This window comes from Cynoglossus semilaevis, chromosome 18, assembly GCF_000523025.1.
Source record: "Cynoglossus semilaevis isolate Cse_v1.0 chromosome 18, Cse_v1.0, whole genome shotgun sequence".
NCBI classification, from domain to species: domain Eukaryota; kingdom Metazoa; phylum Chordata; class Actinopteri; order Pleuronectiformes; family Cynoglossidae; genus Cynoglossus; species Cynoglossus semilaevis.
The window spans coordinates 12,095,127-12,114,858 of NC_024324.1; the positions used below are offsets into that span (position 1 = coordinate 12,095,127).

Here is a 19,732-nt window from a genome sequence, read left to right on the forward strand (position 1 = left end):
ATAGGTCTACTCAAAACAGCAGCAATCATCAAAGAAAGAAAGAAAGCCACTCATGTTTACTTTGAACAGTTTGACATTTGGTTCAAATGAGTGGGAATACGAAGAAATAAAAACATGGACTAAGAACGTGAGGCAAATCGTGATGAAAGTCAACTTTTCAGTAATGACACAAAACCCTCTCTCTATATGACAGAGCAAAGAGGCAACATCCTCTGTGTTGTGGAGTTTGGGCAAAGGCTGCAGTGATGACTTTAAAACACAGAACTGAAAAAGGCAGATTTTGAAGGACTGTGTCTGTCAGTGCTGGAAAAGAGCCAAAAGTCAACAATTACACAACAAACAGACCCAAACTGTGACACCAGACTCCTCAGTAGATTCAGTGTCAAACAGGAAGTATTCTTTAACCTATGATTCCAGTATCATACTCAAACTCACATTAACAACACAACTGCAACACATTGCCATTTTAATATTGTAAAATAGATACTAAACATAGAGCCTAAATGTGGCCTTCATTTCTGTTTAAAAAATATCAGCTCACATGCAGACAGCTCCAACTAATGTCTACTGTATATCACAATCTATTATAGATTTTATATAGTGCTGTATCTCTGAGTGCTTCATTTCCTCTGATTAGAGAGCCTCGGTTTAAAGTATGCCCGCTGACCTGCTGCACTTTAACAGAACAACAAAATGTGTTTCTATCAGTCACCAATAACATGTTTTTGACACAAAAGTAATAACTAAGAGATTATATATTTTTACTCATTTCTATAATCATACCAATTCATACCATCTTCTCTCTGTCTCCAGCACACAATGACAAACAAACACTGCACCACTTACAGTGTCAAAACTCAAACACTGTCTGCACACTCAGACTAATTAAAAGCATTTTTCTCGCAAACAAATGTGGCGTCACTGTGTATTTGCATACAGGGCAGGACAGGTCATTTGATCTCATGTGGTCACAGGAGAAGCATCCTGGATGCACTTTAATGTCATGTGTTAACAGCTGAACTTTTTGGCACACCCCTGGGTGACTAGGACGGATGTTAGTAACGGACATAAACGAGGCTGGTGAAACACAAAATCTGACTCACCTGCTTGTTTCTTTCATCAGTGATCCGTTGAATCTGAATCTTTTTTCTACCCATGATGCTTGAGAGTTGCAAAGTCAAATTTGGAGGATCAGTCACGGACCACCAGCGCCTCTTGGACAGACGAAGTGTATGCCACTGCTTTTTATTTCAGCCAAGAAACACTCACACTGTGATTTATAGGAGTGTAAGCGCACAGATGCATCTCTCTGCCCAAGTGTGGTGAGGCAAGGTGGTTGACTCCATTTACAGCAAGTGAAGAGTGGCTACTGCAGAGGTGTATGAGGTCAAGAAGGTCCTTAGTTCAGCGTTTGTTCACCAGGGGAAAATGTTTTTGCAGCCACTGTGGTAAGGAGGACAACACTTCTTTCCTGCAATAAAATATAAAGATGTACACCATGATCAGAAATGTGACTGAAACAGCAAGAAATATAATATATATACATTTATGTGACTTGTGTGAGACACATTATTTACTTAAAATAAGCCTTTATTGGTAAAGACTTGACCACTGGCATTTTTTTACTTTTCAGAGTAAAACACTGTATTACATTCAATGACATGGTAACTGTGTCACATGACCTGATTTCTTAAAATTCATTGTACTTTATACTTTTAAGTGTAAATTAATACCAAGTCTGAGACCAACAGACAGACATTTTTACACATGATTACACATTACACATGAGTTAGGGTCTCAAACATTTGTAGCATTCTATACCTACATAAAACTCAGACTTAAGGTGAGTCATCGCAATATGTAGAAGATAACCGTCAGCATCCCTGGACAAACTTAAGGTTTCAGTCCCTTAAGTGCCATTCAGAGGCACAGGGATATAATCAATGTCTTTCTGCGGAGGACAATGTGAGATGAGCTCTCCTTGAAAAGGAAACAAAAGTCGGTATGCACAACAGAATACTTTGAAAAGGGATAGCGTGAAAGGCAAATCAAGGTTACTTTGAAGGGCAATCTAACCTGCTTGTGTGTTTGATATGACTTCATTTTAAGATAGGTAGATGCTAACAGAATAATAAGTATAAAAGTTGCGAGAAAATGGCATTAGGAAAGAGCCTGTATCGATTCATCTTTTGTGCCTCATTGCTTCACTCCCTAATAAATAATTAATGATGAAGTACTATATATCCAAAATCCTTTGTTTTTAAATTTTTTTATTATTTTATTTATTTTATTTTTTTGAGTGAAGAAACATCTTTATTGTTCCTTCCTTAAACATACCTGATTCAAACCCAAAGCACAATTCTCAAACTTAAGAACTTTTACATAACGTGATAACCATTAGGCTCTGAAATCCATTAAAGTGAAGAGCAAAGGCAGTACATACAGAAGCACTGTACGATGCTGTCACAGAATGACTGTGAGTGGTGAGCTGTAAAGTAAATCACTTAAATGCTCATTAAGAAAAGAAAATTGCCGAGTAAATACAGACTATTTTCCATTCACTCCACCTTTGTTTCAAACGCTGTGAAAACAGAAATAGTCACATACAGGGCAATTAGAGAACAATAGGTCCGAAAATACTGCCTTTTCCACCATGAACTGATGTCAATATCATTGAGGTTGCGGACAAAAGACGAACATTACAGATTAGACAATGTGCTGAAAAACGTATTCATCTACATACATGTTGGTTTTTAACAAAAGCAACTTCTGTAGTTACGTGGGGTAAAGCTACATTTTTATGACAATAGAAACATGTTATCTTCTTTTACGTCACCTATTATAATTTCTTGTTCCTCTGGCCATATTTAATGTTCTTGAGCAATGGAAAAGACTATTAACGTATCTGCAACCACACCCTTTAGAAGTAAAACAAGACAATGGATGTAAATAAAGCCAACAATAAATTAAATCCAGTCTAGTTAATCTTTGGGAACGCCCTCAGAGATAAAAAAGATGAAAGAATGAAAACAGGTTTTGCCAATCCTTCACTTTTTTCTTTTTTTTTTTTACACACCTAAATCTTCACTGACTTCACAACTAAACTCTGTGCCCCTTCATAGTTGAGCTCCGAGTCAACTGTGTCAAGTCTGCTCTCCAGTCGGACCCTCCACATCCATGCTTTCCTGTGGGACTCTTATTGAGACCAGACTGAAAAATAAAACGAAAATGCCTTAAGTGCCATGGGGGTGCTCACATAAAACCACGTTTCGTCACATCAGAGTACAAGCAGCGTGGGAATCAAACAGAAGATACAATAAAAAACACTATAATAACTGTATACGTCATATACTACAATATTATACTATATACGTCATACAGTAGAATGCTGCATAAAAAGTCATAAAGATGCTACTTCTGATTGCAGATCAAAATAATCGCTGATCAGCAAAGGATGTCTGATGTAGAATATAGATTTTGTTTTAAAGTTTTAAGTGGTTGTATAAGACCAACCATTACATTTCAGGTATCCTATCTACCATAGTCTAAAATTATGTGGTTTGCACTGTGTTTAAGTGGAGATTGTGATGCTGTCTTTACAGCTGTAATAAGTCTGTTTATGAATCCCTCATTACTATACAAGACTATTCAGAGATTCCACTACATACATTTAGCAGTGACAGCCCCACAAATGCTTTAATATTAGCACCATTGCTACTAATGCCATTACTGTAGTACAATAAATAATAAACCACAAACCCGCTGAGCAGCACTTGGTTTATCAATAAACAATGTCAGGAGTTAATATAGCACATATATTTAACATCTCATAAGGCTTTAAGTGCTGAAGTCATTAGCAGTCTCTGCTGAAGCTGGCTAAATTTTGGTAATGGTCTGTGACAAACAAAACAAATGAGCTGCACCGGAATAGTGAAGCCAAATTTACCAACATAGATCAGTGAATTTAGCAATGTCTCCTACTATTTATTTTCTAAAAATCATCATGTTTTCTTTCCTCTACACTCAGAAACCAAGAAGAATACATTTTTAATTTAATGCTACCAACACTTGTCAGAGTATACATCTCTTTTTACCACATACAATTGGTGACAGAAATTGACAGGTAGGAACAGCAGAGGTGAGGGAACCGCAAGGGGGAGAGGAGGATGAAGGATGACCTGCCAATGCTGCTGGAAAACAAAATAACCAAGAAGAAACACTGTGGAAATTTCCAGCTAAAAAGTAATTTTAACAATCAGTTCTTCTGGGGTTTATACTAACTTTGCCACTGTCTACAATCAATATTATTTTTGATTAGGCTTGAACGCTGCTGCACTGAAATGCTCCTCCGCTGCAGCCTCTGTCTTCCCCGTCTGCCCTCTGCATGGTTGTCCCCTCATTACAGTAATTGACATGTTCATCCCTCCTCTCACCCCTGAAGGCGCTGATGGCTCAATTAGGTGCTGACCATAGGACTGATTGAACACTGAAATAATGAGGTCACTGCTTGGCTAAAACTGAGCCCTGAGCCCTCAGCCAAGCCAGGCTCACTGTGACAAACAAGTCACCAATAGAAGAAGACAGAAGAAAGGATTCAGAAATCAATCAGAGCAGCCTCATCGCTGGCAATCGTTGGAAGGCCGTGATGGCGTCAAATGGATGACTTTTGACCAGGTTTGCTTCATCATTTCAAGGGGCAAATATTTAGTCATTCAATTTAAAAAAACACAGCACATTATTTGAATCATCCAGGAGATGGTTAGACAACCCTTGAATATTCTTCAGAAAAAGGAAAGTGCAATCAAGTTACCTTTTGAAGTAGTGTAATTAGGAGCAGTGACCTTTAGAAGATTACTGGCCACGAGCAAATGAAAGAGGCCAAAACCCTGTAATAAATAATAGTCAGAACTTCAAACCTGTCTTGAGGAGGGGACTTAAAGACCTGAAGATAGGACTGACAATCAGTTTAGAGTTTGTTTATGGCTCAGTTGATGCAGAATGCTATTTACCATTGGCTTTACTTTGTTATTTTTTCAAGAAAAGACAATACGCCAAGAGGCACTAAACAGTAAGTTACATTTTATAAATAGTTATTGCCATTAGTTACTTTTAATAATTAGCATTTCAAAAGTACAGGTAAACAAATAATTGTTCATTATTTTTACTGACAGTGTTTTAATTATTCCAGTCGGTCAAGAAACAAACACATTAGTTTACTCTGACAGACATCCCAAAATAGATGTAAACACTCACAGTGAACTCACTTATCTGCTCAGAGTATGATTACTTTGTGACAAACAAAAGACTGGGAATCAGGTGTTAAACCTTAATTAAACAAAACCAAATAAACCAGACTGTTCCTGTGAAGCAGTTCAGGTCATCACAACAAGGTTAGGAGAAAAATGTTGTTAATTAGAAGGAGCTTTCTCAAGAGAATAGTGATGATAGAGTAAATAACAACATATCAATATATACGGTTTGTGAACCGCAACAAAACTAAAAACTAAAAAAGCAAATAAGCTGCAAGACATTTGACCATATGTGAAGTTCAAACGTCCCATGATGTTGTTCTCGACAATCTCAGATTTAAAATGCTGTCTTGAGGAAATGTGGCTGTGAACTTTGAAAAACCCCACAGTATAATTTTGTTCTGCTTGGCAACTGCTCACCGCCTTGTCAGCACAAAACCCTGCCCATAGGTACAGCCAGTTTCTTTCCATGTGTTTTCTTATACATTTTAATAAAACAGTTGCGTTTGTGGAAGGTTTTAAGCTGCTGAGCTTAAAGGACAGGCAAAGACAGGATTTCTGTATCTTTAACAATACAGTGTCAATCTGAGACAAGTCTAACCTTTGCATTAGGTGCTGAGAAACAGTGAGTTTTTGCTAAATCCAATACACAAGTCTTAGGTGACACACGCATACCGTGTCGTTGGTAGGAAACTGAGAGGCACTGCACTATGTACAAATACTGACATGAATAACCTCCACCTTGTGTGTAAAGGAGGGTGCTCAGTGGTAGATCACTCTGTCAAACTGGCCTACTTCTAAGGAGAGCAAATCTGCTATCAACCCTGGGATGTAATTTGCAAACAACTGGCTTTTAAATCAGTAGTACAATGTAAAAAAAAATTTTCATTGTTTATGTCAAGCATTTTCCTGAAAAGGGTGTTTTTTTTTTGTCACCGTAAGTAACAGCAAATTAGACCAAATTTAACATTCAGTAATTTTATCATTTACAGAGATACATAGACTTTGAAGTTGCCAGTTTATCAGTACATTGTTGGCGGTGTACCACTTCACAATATGGAGACAGCCATTACTACAGTACTCTTCCAAGCTGTAGCGTATTACTGCTATTCTCCATGACCTTGGAGGAAAAGATTTGACCAAAATTGAGGACTGGACATCCTAGAAAAAATAATAATGCTGTACCAACATATTCAACTCATGCAATAACACTCTAAAAGCCACTCATGGCACGTCCTGCAGACCAGATAACGGGAGCTACAAGCTCTGTGTACAAAACACTTTCTGCAAATTCTACTTTTATGTGAAACCGAGTTTGGTGTCGGGTGAGTTCAAATATAGTATGTGTAAATAGAGCAGAGCAAAGCAAATGCACTTAAGCTTTAGTCTCTGTGTAAACAGAATCTATGCTACTTCTGAGACAAATCTTACAAACACAAGTGTCACTTTAGTCACTCAAGCCTTGACTTCTGTAACCCTTAACCCTAGTTCTAATAACTAAAACTAATTATCTTTCAATCTAAATCCCTACCCAAGTGTACCCCTGATTCTGAGTGTGTTGACTGATACACACACACACACACACACTCTCCATACTTAAACCAGTGCAGTAGAATATCATTTTTCCTGAGGCATTTGCTTAAGTGAGGTGGTAAAAAGCAGCTGGGTGAACACTTGAATATACAACAGCGCACTAAAATAAAAGTTGAACCGTTCTGTCATTATTAAAACAATACATATGACAAATCTAAATTGTGTATGATTTAACGAATTTCTACGAGATTATTGTTGAATATCTAATTCTCAGCACATTATGACAAATGAAGCCTAGGCCCGCTGGCTGCAGACAACCATGTTCCCCGCTGGGTCTTATCGAACACGCCAAAAGATAGTGTGTCTTGACTTTACCGAAAATGAAGGACAAATTAAAAGCAACTTTACATGAAGACGATGTACAGCAAAAAGGACGAGCTCCTCTACACAAGCCATTTCACAATTTTCTCTTTACGAGTACGACGGACAGCCATTACCTTCCTAATACTGACTCTCTGTACACAACTCGACTCTGTGAGTTTGAGCCCGCACTGTTAAACATTTTATAGTTAATATTTTGTTTGTCACTTGTTACTGTTTACCTTGCCATATAAATGTGAGCAGTGTTGCGTTTTACTTGTTAAACGTGAAATAGTAAAGCGAGCGGCTTCGCGTCTGTGCGGGAAAGAAAGACGCAGGAAGGAAATGTATCACTCCACTTACCCTGTGATATTGCTGATAAAAATCGAAAATAAATCCTTCCCCCACCTGCTCCACACACGAACCTTCTTTGCCCAAAAGCGTGGATTAATTACGCTAAAAGGGTGTCTCTATTTACACGATTCCTCGGTTTTTAATTCCATTTAATCTTGAAGTAACTATACTGTCCACCCAAGCGACACAGTGAATCTAGTGTAGGCTCAACGTCATTGACGTTACCTCCGGATGGATGTTTAGGAGAGCCAATCAGAAGCTGACGTGCGAATCATATGTCCAATCAGAGCGTAGTGTCACTAGAGTGGGCCAGTCTGAAAGAGAGGACATGACGGAGGTGACGGCCATGTTCTGCAATAGTGTTTGTATCCCTCCGCCTCAGTATTTACCTTTTGCATGATTTTGCATGTGGGAAAAATGTCACTGTATCCCGCTGTAAAGAGGGCTGTTTTCCATACCACTGTCCATTTGTTTTCCCTAGTGTAGTCACGAAAGCTTGATTTACATTATGCCGTGTTACGGTTCTCAAGTACAGAAGTAATAATACAAAGACTACCAATAGTACATCGCCTTACATGTTATATGTAATATTTTTCACCATACCATTCGACGCTATGGCATTGTAAATAGTCGTCTCCTAAAAACTGCAGATTTAGTTTTAAAAAAAAGAGCACATCAAAAATATTTTGCATTTTTGTCCTGTGCATTGTGGTCATATGTAAACCATATTGGCCAACTGATCATATAGCGACAACTGGTGTACAGAAAAATCACCTCTAGTGTCAACAATTTAAGTCATCAAAGTCATCAAACATTTTCACAGCCAAAATAACCCACTAGAGGGCCCTATGGAAAAGCGCCTGACACACAATCTACTCTATTCTCTTGCTCAGAAGGTCTATACTATTTTAAATGTCCCATATGTAAGATTCTAATTATGAGAAAAACTTTACCCAGGCCACTTTGTTTCCCAAAATAATTGTGTTTGCTTAATATCACAGTAAACGGATTGGTTTCACATTTTCATGACCTGGTAGTGGCACCAAACTAGCATTGTTGGCAGACGTAGAGATCAAACAGAGTAAAATGACTAAAACATAAGAACTCATGAAATATTCAGAGAGATTCAGAGAGTTATTGGATGTATACGCTGCAAACAAGGGTCAGTGGAAGTTCACTGCTGTGGTTGTGTTTTATTGCAAACTCACGTATCGGTCGATTAAAGAACACCAGGGGATACGTTTTTTGTTGGTTATCAACAACAACATGTTTAGATGTTTGATTTTTTTTGGTCCTCAATATGGTTAGATGAAGCCAATGTTAACTGACACAAGGTGAAAGGCAAACCACACCCTGGAAGGGACAAGAAGGGGCAAACAAACATTCACACTCACATTCACACCAATGGTCAATTTAAAGCGTCCAACAATATCTAGGGAACTAGGGCCAAATACATGAAAGCACTTAGAAACATAGAACATTTCAAACAGAAAAGCCATTGTCTGAGTTAAACAAAATGTTGAAACCAGTGACCTGATTGTCTACACCACATTAGGAAATGGGTGCAAGTGGTGAAAAATGTAAACCACATACGTATGTGCAGGTTAAATGTGGGTCTCTATGAAAGACTTGTAAGTAAAGGTACTCACTTACTTTTACGTTCCATTGTGCTATCATAAGAAAATCCAAGTGCATGAACTAATTTTTTTTTCTTGTCTTTCATCAACTCTCCATTTTTCAGGAAGTCTATATGAGAAGACAGGATATATCCAGGCAAGGAGGCAGATAAGCAAACATGAAGGGAGGTCAGTGGGGCCTTATTGGCCTTTCTTTTACCCTAGAGCTTACAAATATGTTAACTCAGTCAAATACATGTTACTAATTTATTACCAGTGTACATTTTACACTGCCTACCACGGCGATATGGATGCAAACAATATCTCTGGGATGTTTAAAACATGCTTTTGAAAACACTGTATGTCTCGCAAAGTGCTGTTCACACGTTTTTCCTATTTTCTCTGAGTTTCCAGGCAGACTTGTGTCCTAGTTAAAGAACATGCGCTGGTTCACACCCGGTACTGGGTACTATTGGGAATAGAGAAGCTGACAGAGATGAAACACGAGGCATTTTGAAATAATAATGTTTCCTAAATACCACCATACAATACAACCTCTGTATCAAAGTCTGATTTGTTGGATTAAACTAGGGATTTAAGATAGAAAATTGGCCGAGCTGAAGCACTTTTATCATTTTGTATTCACAGGGGGACAATTTAACTTTTATGAACTAAAGGAAAGCATAATATTTATATCGTTATCTTACTTTGCTTTCACTATTATAATGCCACCACAAGCAGGAGCAGCTGTTTATTTCCATAGACCACAAGCAGGAGCAGCTGTTTATTTCATTATTAATACATTAAGTACAATCCATAGAAAAACATTGTATGTTGTTACAATTAAAACCTGGGCCATCTATTTTATCTATTTTATTTGTACCATCTGTTTTATCTTGGCCTGCAGGGCCATCTATTTTATCTATTTTATTTGTTTCTCAAACAGTGGTTTGTGACCCAAAAGTGGGGCATTAGGTTAAGCTTGTAGGGTCACAGGAATGCACAATACCATCTGTTTTATCTTGGCCTGCATTAAAACAATCTTTGTTCTTTGCTAAGGCCAGCGTCTCAATCCAAACACTGTATCTTACTTATCACTATAATCTAAGCATAGACAGTTTTACTAATAGATTGCACTTATTGTAGTCAACTGTGCAAACGTCTACTCCATTGATGGGCTACAGTTACAAATGCTCAAAAATGTCTACAACCCCGCTAGCCACCGTCGGTTGCAAACAATAAACTGATCTCACAGAAGCCTGATATGAGGCCATGACATCACTGTAACCCAGAACAATTAACCAGCAGATCTAGATAAAAGGAACAGTATTGTCTCCCTGAAAAACATGTACACAGTCATGTGGAGGAAGAGTCCAAGTAGGTATAGAAAGTAGTCCTCTGTGTGTATCACAGTACCCAGAGGCAAAGACAGCACATAAATGCAGGGCTGTAAAAAGGGCAGAGAGATCAGGAAGAATATCAGCTGAAGAAAGAATGAGCCTTGGGCTCCTGAAAGGAGATATGGTAAGAGTTTTAGTGCTCCAACAACTCAGTGCAGGGACAGTTGCTCAACTGAAAGAGGGTTGAATGCAAAGATAATTTTGTTTTGGTGTGTTGTTAATATGTGGGTTAGAATAGAATAGAGGGCTTGATCATTGAAAGTCTATTTATCATGTTTACAACCTGAAAACGACACGAGGTCAGCAGGTATGGTGTTTGAAAATGTTTTAAATACTAACTGAACTAGAGAGGTCATCACATCCCATCAGCCTGGATACGGGCTTTTCTCCTACTGTGATAATGACAAAAACAAACCAAAGTGCTCTTAATCACTGTCCATCCTACTCTGCTGCCCACAGACACTTCACGCCTCCATCGTTGCACTTTTTTGTCATTTTCTAGTTCCAGCATTTTAGTCAGTTTGTGCTAAAAGCTTTAAAACGGTGGTGTAGTGACCTAAATGCTAACATGCTATAAGGCTGTTTGAATAAATCTATAAGATTAGGAATTGTTGTTTTTTTCTTACACAAGAAAGTTCATCAACTGTACCTCTTATAAATCTTTTTTTTTTTTGGTACATTTGATTTGACTACAAATGACACACTTACTATATGCTGGCAAAACATTTTACAAAATTATTTGGTGAGTTTTTCCACTAGACCATTGAATCTATTTAAGACTATTTCTCTCCAGTCACAGTCCTTAGACATTGAACTGCAGGTACTTTTTTCATTTTCAGGGGAAGTGAAAACAAATCCCACTCTGACTGATATGGGCAGCTGAAGAACCAAATCGTCTGTGAGCATGTCAGATTCTGCAGGAGGATCAAATGACTTGTGAACCATTTAAGACGGTCAGGATTAGTCACGGCTGTAAGAACGTGTGCCAGCGACTTCTGAACAAAGTAAAAGCCAACAAATATATTATAAAACAAACAAAAACAGAATCAACAAGAATTAACACTATTTCAATGACTTATAGCTTTTACACATGACAATTGGTGGTCTATAAATGACCACATGGGGGCAGCAGCGAGTTAGAAATGAATTGTTAAAACAAAAAACAGCATGTAGTTCAAATATTGACCACACGATGGCAGCCGTATACCAGGAAAAGAAAAATCAAGGTACGTTGATGTTTTATGAGTAAGGCAGTTAAATCAGTGAAGACAAAAACAAGTGTTAAATGCAGACCAATCACCAGAGACAGTGAAATTAATATTACAGATGATTCTTAGGCCTGTCTAATATTTACTACGGAAATATATACGTAGCAACAAATAAACGCATAAAACATAATTTCCTCGTTGCAATGTCATGATATTTTGCCTTAAATTACCCAAAGTACCTCGCTACATTTAACAGGAGAATTGCGACGGGAAATAATCAATAATTTGCTCAGCTACCTAAAGTACCTGTCAGATTTATAGAGCACATTATGCAGTTCAGGATTCTACTTCTGGCAATATAAATACCGTAGTTGAAGAAGTCTGGAAATGTTCTTCGTAAATACGAAACATCTAAACGGATACGCCTAAATAATCTGTTCAAATAATACTGTGAAATAAAATAAAGAATATATGCATTTAAAGGTCTGTGAAATGCCCTGTGGATACATAAATATGACCTGCAGCTCGATTTAAAAAAAGAAATATACAATAAAACCAGAATAGAATGATTTAATACATTCTGCATTGGTTGAAAAAACCTGCGATGTTTATTTTATTTTTATTTAGTGTTAGCTTCTGTAATCAGACAGTGCAGATTAATTCAACCTATTTTTCAGAAAACCGTGGATATAATAAATGTAAGAGTTTATTTAAAGTAGTTACTATCGTGAGCAGGAATCTGCAGTGAAAACCATGTTTGCAAACCTTTTTCTAACCTCTTTTATGATTAGCTCTTTATTTGAGCTCACGTGACTAAAAGACAGCAGAGTCTATGACGTTTATCGTCTTTTTAATGACATTTTATTTATCTCTCCCACTTTGGCAAATACGAAGTTGCTGTGTAGTGCAGAAATAAACCGTGAGAAACGGTCATATATTATCACTAACTTGATGCACATTAAACAAACACTGAATAGTGAAGACGAGAAGTTGCGTTTGTAACTCAGGAGCCCAATAGCCTTAGAATTTGAAAGTATATTATAAATCACTTACTGTTTCATAGAGGATGATGACAATTTTTAAGTTGAGTACAACTTAAGAATACATCCCTCTGTGTATGAAATACTACTTCTAAAAATATGTTGAATTCAGACAAGTTACTGATATTTAAATTTTGTTTTCCTAAAAATATAGACAGAGATATTTCCCTCCAATGACACATTTATTTTAAGTTCACCCAGAGGTTTTCAATTAACATGAATTCAAACTTTACGAACTTTTACGAATTTGCGTATTTCCTGACTAATAATCGGAGCAAATATGTTCAAAAAACTTCACACATAAAGTCATAAAGTCTACATTTGAATATTGGCGCGACGCGGGGGGGAAATTGGTCGTGCCAACACACACAGACACACACAAAGAATCTGAATCCTGGAGGTCGGGCTAAAGTATAACTTTTTGCAGCGGAGAATGATTTGGAAACACGTGCACGATGCTGGCTGGTGTGTTAAAAGCTGCTTTTTTTTTTTTTTTGGCGCGCTGTGTGCAGTGGAGCGCTGCAGGGTTGGACGGTGTCTGGACTGGCAGCAGTAAAACAATGGAGCGATGCTGAGGGAGGTTGACTGGCTGTCGACGGCTCTGTGACAGACTGTGACCCGGCAGCCGGAAGACTGTCTGCTTCTCACGGCCCCGGTTACAGCAGTGATGCAGGCCATTCATGCTATAGAATACTGTAGTGTAGAGCCTATAGAGCAGGGCCGACTGGAGGCATTTTAGTACCCCAGGGCAAATAAATCATGAAAGTACCCCTGGGTTAAACTTCAGTCAAAACCACTGGTCAATAAAGTTAAATAAATATCAACCTAAACATGGGTCTAATATATATTTTAAGTCTACTTTAACTGTGCAGTGTGCTTCACTTTATATTACAGCTGTTTATTCCTCTTATGCTTTTGTTTATATTGTCCTTAATGTCCTTATAATTAAAAGTACACTCAAATTTCTCCGAGCCAAGTGGTTGCTGTCTTTTGGCTCCAAATATACCAGCCGGAGGGTTAATAAAATCTCATCTTATCTATTATCTTATAACATATAAGTGTTGGATGCAGCACAGTTTCAAATGGCGAGTACTTGACTGTAAAAAAATATTCAAATTAAACTGGCAATATTAAGTGGATTTTGCAAGCTATGAGTTAAAACTGAGTTAAAACTTTAAATAAATGTTACAAACAATGATTCATATCAGCTGATAGGACACGTCCCTCCCTCCCCCCTCATTGGTTTCTCTATCTTATGAAATATAACAGCTACTGAAATGTGGGGACATACAGTATATGCTGTTGCACGTCAGAGGATCAGGGGGCGCTCTCAGCGACAGCCGGGGTGAGATTTAAAGGTGCAATCGTGAACATCGACTGACCATAGGCTACACCTATATAATATACAACAAGACAATGAACTACTACTGGTAACCACCAGAGTATACGCCTCCTTTGTTCTCTACAGGCATCTGCCGCCCCCTGTAGTGCAAAGTGCAATCAAACTAAATATGTCAAACATTTGTCTTGTGACTGGACTGACATACAAACTCTGAATGTTTGAATACAGCAGTTTCAGTAAAAGTACACAAACATGCATCCATGTTAGGCATGAATGCACTGTAACACACTGGCTTCGCTATTAAAGAAAGTGAACACTTCTGTTCTTATCCACTGTATGAGCCAATTTACAGAAATGTTGAATATTGTAATAAACAAGAGCCGTTTTGACACGTTGAAAGTGTGACATGTAACTCCTTCTGTGTTACTTTAACACTTTGGGTGTTTGATTCTCCTCTACGTGTTATTTTACCACTGACAGTATTCCATATGTGGGAAATATGTGGCCCGCACAGCGTGCTCTCTGTAAACCCAGGCCCAGTCTGTATCCATAAAGCCCAAGCAAACCAAACTGTCCAAGGACCACACGGACATTAGGGCTGTCTGCTTTTTGGAGGTGGCCATGATCTGGTGATCATTTTGTCGCTCTTTGAATTGCTCCTTGCAAAATAATCCTTGTTGAGAAGGTTTTTAACATGTACTAATATATCAGACAGGCAGAGGATAGAACAGGAGGAGGAGGAGAAGAAGAGGAGGAAGGAGAAGAGAAAGACGTAGAGGAGGAAGCAGCAGCAGCAGTGCAGCTTGCCTGCTAATGGCATGAGCAACATTAGCATTGTCTTCTATAATTACCCTACTGTCATATTGTGTGTTTGCTGAATTAAATTTGGTGGTAAAATTAAGGAAACTGTTCTTTTGTTGTAGAGGGTTGCAGTGATAGTATAATTACCCTACTGTCATATTGGACCGTATGCAAAAATAACCCCACGTTTTTACTGGCAATCTCAAAAAGCAGCCATCCCAGTCTGTCAAGGACAATTCCAAATATATTGAGGCTGTTCAGCCTCCAGCTCCTGCTCATAATTGAACTTTAGTCTATTTTTTCCTTGTTTATAATGTAGTCACTTACATCAAGATGCGTCAAAACGCTGCAAAGTCAGACCTAGAGGCTTTTTATAATTGGTCATTAAACCTTCAAAATTAGTTTACTAAAAAAAAAAAAGTCCCAGACTTGAGACATGAGCCTAACTGTTGTCCATTCACAAACTCCTGAGGTGTCTGAGTCAGTGAAGGCATTTCCACACTAGTCTAGACGGATCAACACGACTGAGTTAGCTTTGTTTAATGCAAATGATGAACATGTCTAGGCTTTACACGCATGTAGACAGACTGAGGCCCGACACAATAAGGAAGCTGCTCCCTCTTGAAGCACATTCGAAAGATTCCTTCTGCAATTATCATGATAATCAGTCGAGCCAGAGAACCTCTCAAGTTTGTCTTCAGCTGCAGGGTACAAATATTTAGACGTACGTATACTCTGAAATAGGTGAGAAGCCATGTGAGCTAATTTAAAAAAAAACTATAGTGTAAAACTATATCTGAAGTCAATCAGAGGGAAGTCACATAGTATTTCAACTGTTTTTGCTTAAGTTTAGCTGCTCTGTATCTGCAGTTTAAATCAGTAGCACAGTGTGAAGAGCAGCATCAGACCACAATAACCATGAACTATTAGGAAGTTAAGGTGTATATTAGTATGAAAAAATACATTAGTCACATTACTTTCCCAAAACAAACAAACTTGCTGGTGTTCATATGTGACAATTTTGTTTTTTTATAGCACGTTTAGTGAATAAAGTTTGTGGATTTCCATAAAAGGAAAGACTTTTTAAAGGGTGAGGTGTGAGCAGAATGTCAAAGTCAAACGTGCTGAAATGCAATTGATTGTAGTGCTGTATATGGGAATGTGCACTGTGCACTTCTACGTGCGTCTGATGGGGGGCGTGAGAGGCGCAGCCAATGGCTCGGTATTAAAATGACATCGTCCTTCTTGCATAATAAGAAGAAAGCTCAGAGGGTGGGAACATTGTTACCTCACTGACTCACGAGGGGGCGGGCCTTGGACGCCGTATATGATTTTGGACAAATGAGCTGTTGGAGCAGTTGGAGACAACGCAGCTGGTGATGCTGGTGGAGATGTAGAGCATCCCGGAGGAGCAGCATCAGCCCCCGGACTCTCCTTCATGGAGAGGGGAGGTCCGGGGCTGGGGGTGTGGAGGAGCTGTGCGAAGAGACAAAAATAACAGAAGAACTGGTTAGATTTTTTTTTTTAATGATAAATAAATAAATGGACGTGGCCGTGGGGACGTCACGACGCGTCGCCGCCACCAAGCTCGTGAACGCGCCCATTGGGCTCCCAGCATGCTGCACATCCGGAGGCACGCTCAGCACCAGGAGCTGAACCAAGCCTGGAGTGAGCTTCCTGCTGCACCAGAGGAGGAAACAGTAAGAAATCTGTCTTTTGAATTTGTGATATGAGAGATTATGTTTAGATTATGCAGGACGGTCGGGTTTTAGATCAGATAATCTGCAGGAGTACAGAGATTAGAGCTTTAGTGAAGAGCGAGAGAGTGAGAGAGAGAGAGACTGGCGCGTTTGGGCTGCAGCGTGCTGCTATTGTGCATGTGTTTAATAACCATTTTTAGAAACATTTGAGTTAATTAATTAGGATTTAACACATATTCTCTACTTCTTATGTCAGATGATATTAAATTAATGACTAATGAGCAGCAGCAGCAGCAGCAGCAGTAACACACACGTGAGATCACAGCCTCAGCATTATTTGTGCGCAGCAGCAGCACAGATTAGTGTCTGTATAGTTTCACTTATCTTAACCAGGACTTTTGCATGTGTCCAATATCATCTGTTATAACCCGAAAATGACGGAGTGAAGCAGATATATGAGTTATGAGTCTCTGGTCCAGTGACTTTTCACATGCTGGTCAGCCAGGTCTTTATGAAGGTGTTGGATTTATTTCGTGATAATCCGGGATTATACCACTCTCTATATACATACTCAAATCAACAATTAGGGATTACGTCTTTCATATGCCTCGAATTACATAAGTAATTGAATGTCTTGACACTTTGACCATACATATAGATACTTCTCCTTTCTCGTCTCCTCTGTCATGCTGACCCCTGGATTATGCTCTGTTAATCCCAACTACAACGTGAAATCATACTGCAGCTGCACTACTCTTCCTGCAAAAATGGATTAAAACATACTCCTGTGTTACAGACAGGACATAGTTGTTTCTATTAGCTGCAATTACGACGCTCCACTCGATCTGTGACACCGGCCCGTGCCGGTGCTGGACTGGCCTCGGGCGGTGCAGCGTCGTTGGGATGGGAAGGAAAACGCAGGGCCTGTTTGCTGTGACAGCAGATCACGCACGGTAACTGCTACACAGAAAGGAAAGTCACGATAAAAAAAAAAAGGAGGTCAATGAGATTATTGTATATGAACCCGACAGTCTGCCTTTCTGGGATTAAAACATGCGGTATGTCAGCACAGTTCTTCAACAAGGCCTGCTTATCTGGATCGGATTCAGAACTAATTAGAATTTTTCAATAGTTTTCTCAAAGTATATGATATATGGTTTGTAAAATATCAAGTATTATTATTATTTAAAATACAGTTATAATAATATGTAAATACAAGCGAGAGAGTGGGGGGTGGGGGTCGCAGATTATTCAATTGTAAAATATCAAGTATTATTATTATTAAAAATACAGTTTTAATAATATGTAAATACAAGCGGGAGAGTGGGGGGTGAGGGTCGCAGATTATTCAACATTTTGAGGAGGGGGCGGGGGTTCTGCAGCTTCAGCTAATACACAGGCAATTAGATCTCATTCACAAAAGTCCCTCATGCAGTTTTGGCTTTTATAATCAAAACGAAGTGAGATTCAGATGCTGAATGATTCCAGTTCTGTAGCTCAGTATCGATTCATTTAAAGATTAAGCAAAAAAAATAAATAAAAATAATCCACGTAACTCGGTGACACCAGAGCCCAGTTGCAGAACATGCCAGAAATCTTTCAACTATACAACGTGCATCAGACAGAAGTGCATCCGATGCTGAGTGATTTGGATTAGGGATTACGGTGAGTGTGCAGCATCCCTGGAGCCCCACCATGCTGCAGACCCAGTGTGGTGAAGCTGCAGGTGCACAGGGAGTAATCCTGATGCTGATGCTGTGAGTGTGGCACACAAACTGGAGCAGTTTGGAGGTGGCATCAGTGACCTAGTAGGCAGATTTCCCAGGTAGGGAATCTTCCAGCATCCGATGCTGAAGAGAGAGAGAGAGGGAGAGAGAGAGAGAGAAAAGGGGAGGGCGGGATTAGACTCACGTGAAGGTGATGCTGTGTGTGTGTTATTTCAGCTCCCATTAACGTTAATTGTTGCTATTTAAAAAAAAACAAACGAGCATTTGTGTCTTAATTATCTCCATTGTTTTTCTACAGATGCAGCTCCACAGGAAACACCGCAGACGACGAAAAAAAGACCTTCATCCAACTTCACCAGGTAAATCAATAATCCGTTAGTGAAATGTCTCGCGACACTCACTGACTTTTTAACTAGTGAACTGAATATCTCACTCCACTTAAACCCACGAACACGGATTAAACGCGACTCCCTTAAAATATTTCCATACATTTTATTTGGAAATTTTATTTCGCGACTCACTTGGCACTGAAGTATTTCTGGTAATTGTTTTGACAGTACCGTGCTGTCGTCAAACACGTGATTTTAAAGGTGTTATGTCATTTCATTGTCTTTGAAAATGGCAGCAAAATGAAACATGTAACACTTTAATTAGTTGCTGGTAATTTAGCTTGGACATTTCTGCATAGGGTGAACAGTCAAAATTTACTTTACGAGTCATTTTAATTAATTTCCATGGACTCATTTTTTTGCAGCAGCAGCAAAAAAAAAGGTCAGAGTTCGTGACACGTGACAAGAACAAATGAGAAACAAAAAGGTCGATGAAAAACAAATATTGCAAATAAAAATATTAAGTAAAACTCGTAAAAACTGAATTGTAATATAATTTATAAGATAATACAACAGCGTAGAATTATACAGTTTGTCTATTTGCTGTACAAAGTTTTTTTTCTACTACTTTATTATGAAAAACTTCCTACTTCCTAGGTGTGTTACGACTCTTATTGTTGTGTTTGGTAAATGACATTTACTAAGATTATTATCTTTTAAAACAGTTATTTAAAATGATTTTTTTCTCTTCCTTATTTATTTGTATTTTTCTTGTTTTAAAGTACATTTGTCTATTTATAATAATCCTATCAATAACATTAACGATAGGTAACAACAATTTGCATTCCCGTAAAATATCCCGTCTAAAATAACAAATCTATTTATCCGCAAAAAACGTCTAAAATAACAAATCTATTTATCCGCTAAAAAATCTCTAATATTATTGAAATATGTACTTGCTGTGTACACGTAGTAATATACAATGTATATTTAATTTAAATACAAATGTATTTTCAAAATAGTTCACTCAGAAAATTCACAAAATAAAACGAAAGTAAAAGAAAGAGAGGGGA

At 38.3% G+C, this 19,732-nt stretch overlaps 1 protein-coding gene and 1 long non-coding RNA gene across 11 annotated transcripts in view; one reads left to right on the forward strand and one right to left on the reverse strand.

The window, feature by feature from the left end:
• LOC103394559 (myocyte-specific enhancer factor 2D homolog) overlaps positions 1-19,732 on the reverse strand; it is a 56,985-nt gene that overhangs the window by 18,372 nt on the left and 18,881 nt on the right. For 2 of the 10 annotated variants that reach the window (XM_025065386.1, XM_025065387.1), the window contains 2 exons: positions 16,192-16,379; positions 1,104-1,471 (listed from right to left, as the gene is read on the reverse strand). In XM_025065386.1, coding sequence (XP_024921154.1) covers positions 1,104-1,157 — 54 coding nt within the window. In that variant the 5' untranslated portion in view covers positions 1,158-1,471; positions 16,192-16,379. Of the gene's footprint in view, positions 1-1,103; positions 1,472-7,501; positions 7,691-16,191; positions 16,380-19,732 lie in introns of those variants that run through there. The other 8 variants (XM_025065391.1, XM_025065390.1, XM_025065384.1 and 5 more) reach the window with 5 other exon arrangements.
• The window catches only part of LOC103394558 (uncharacterized), a 12,253-nt gene continuing 8,893 nt past the window's right edge, over positions 16,373-19,732 (forward strand). Inside the window, exons 1-2 of the long non-coding RNA XR_523159.3 lie at positions 16,373-16,603; positions 18,629-18,689. This is a non-coding gene — a long non-coding RNA (uncharacterized LOC103394558). The remainder of the gene's footprint in view (positions 16,604-18,628; positions 18,690-19,732) is intronic.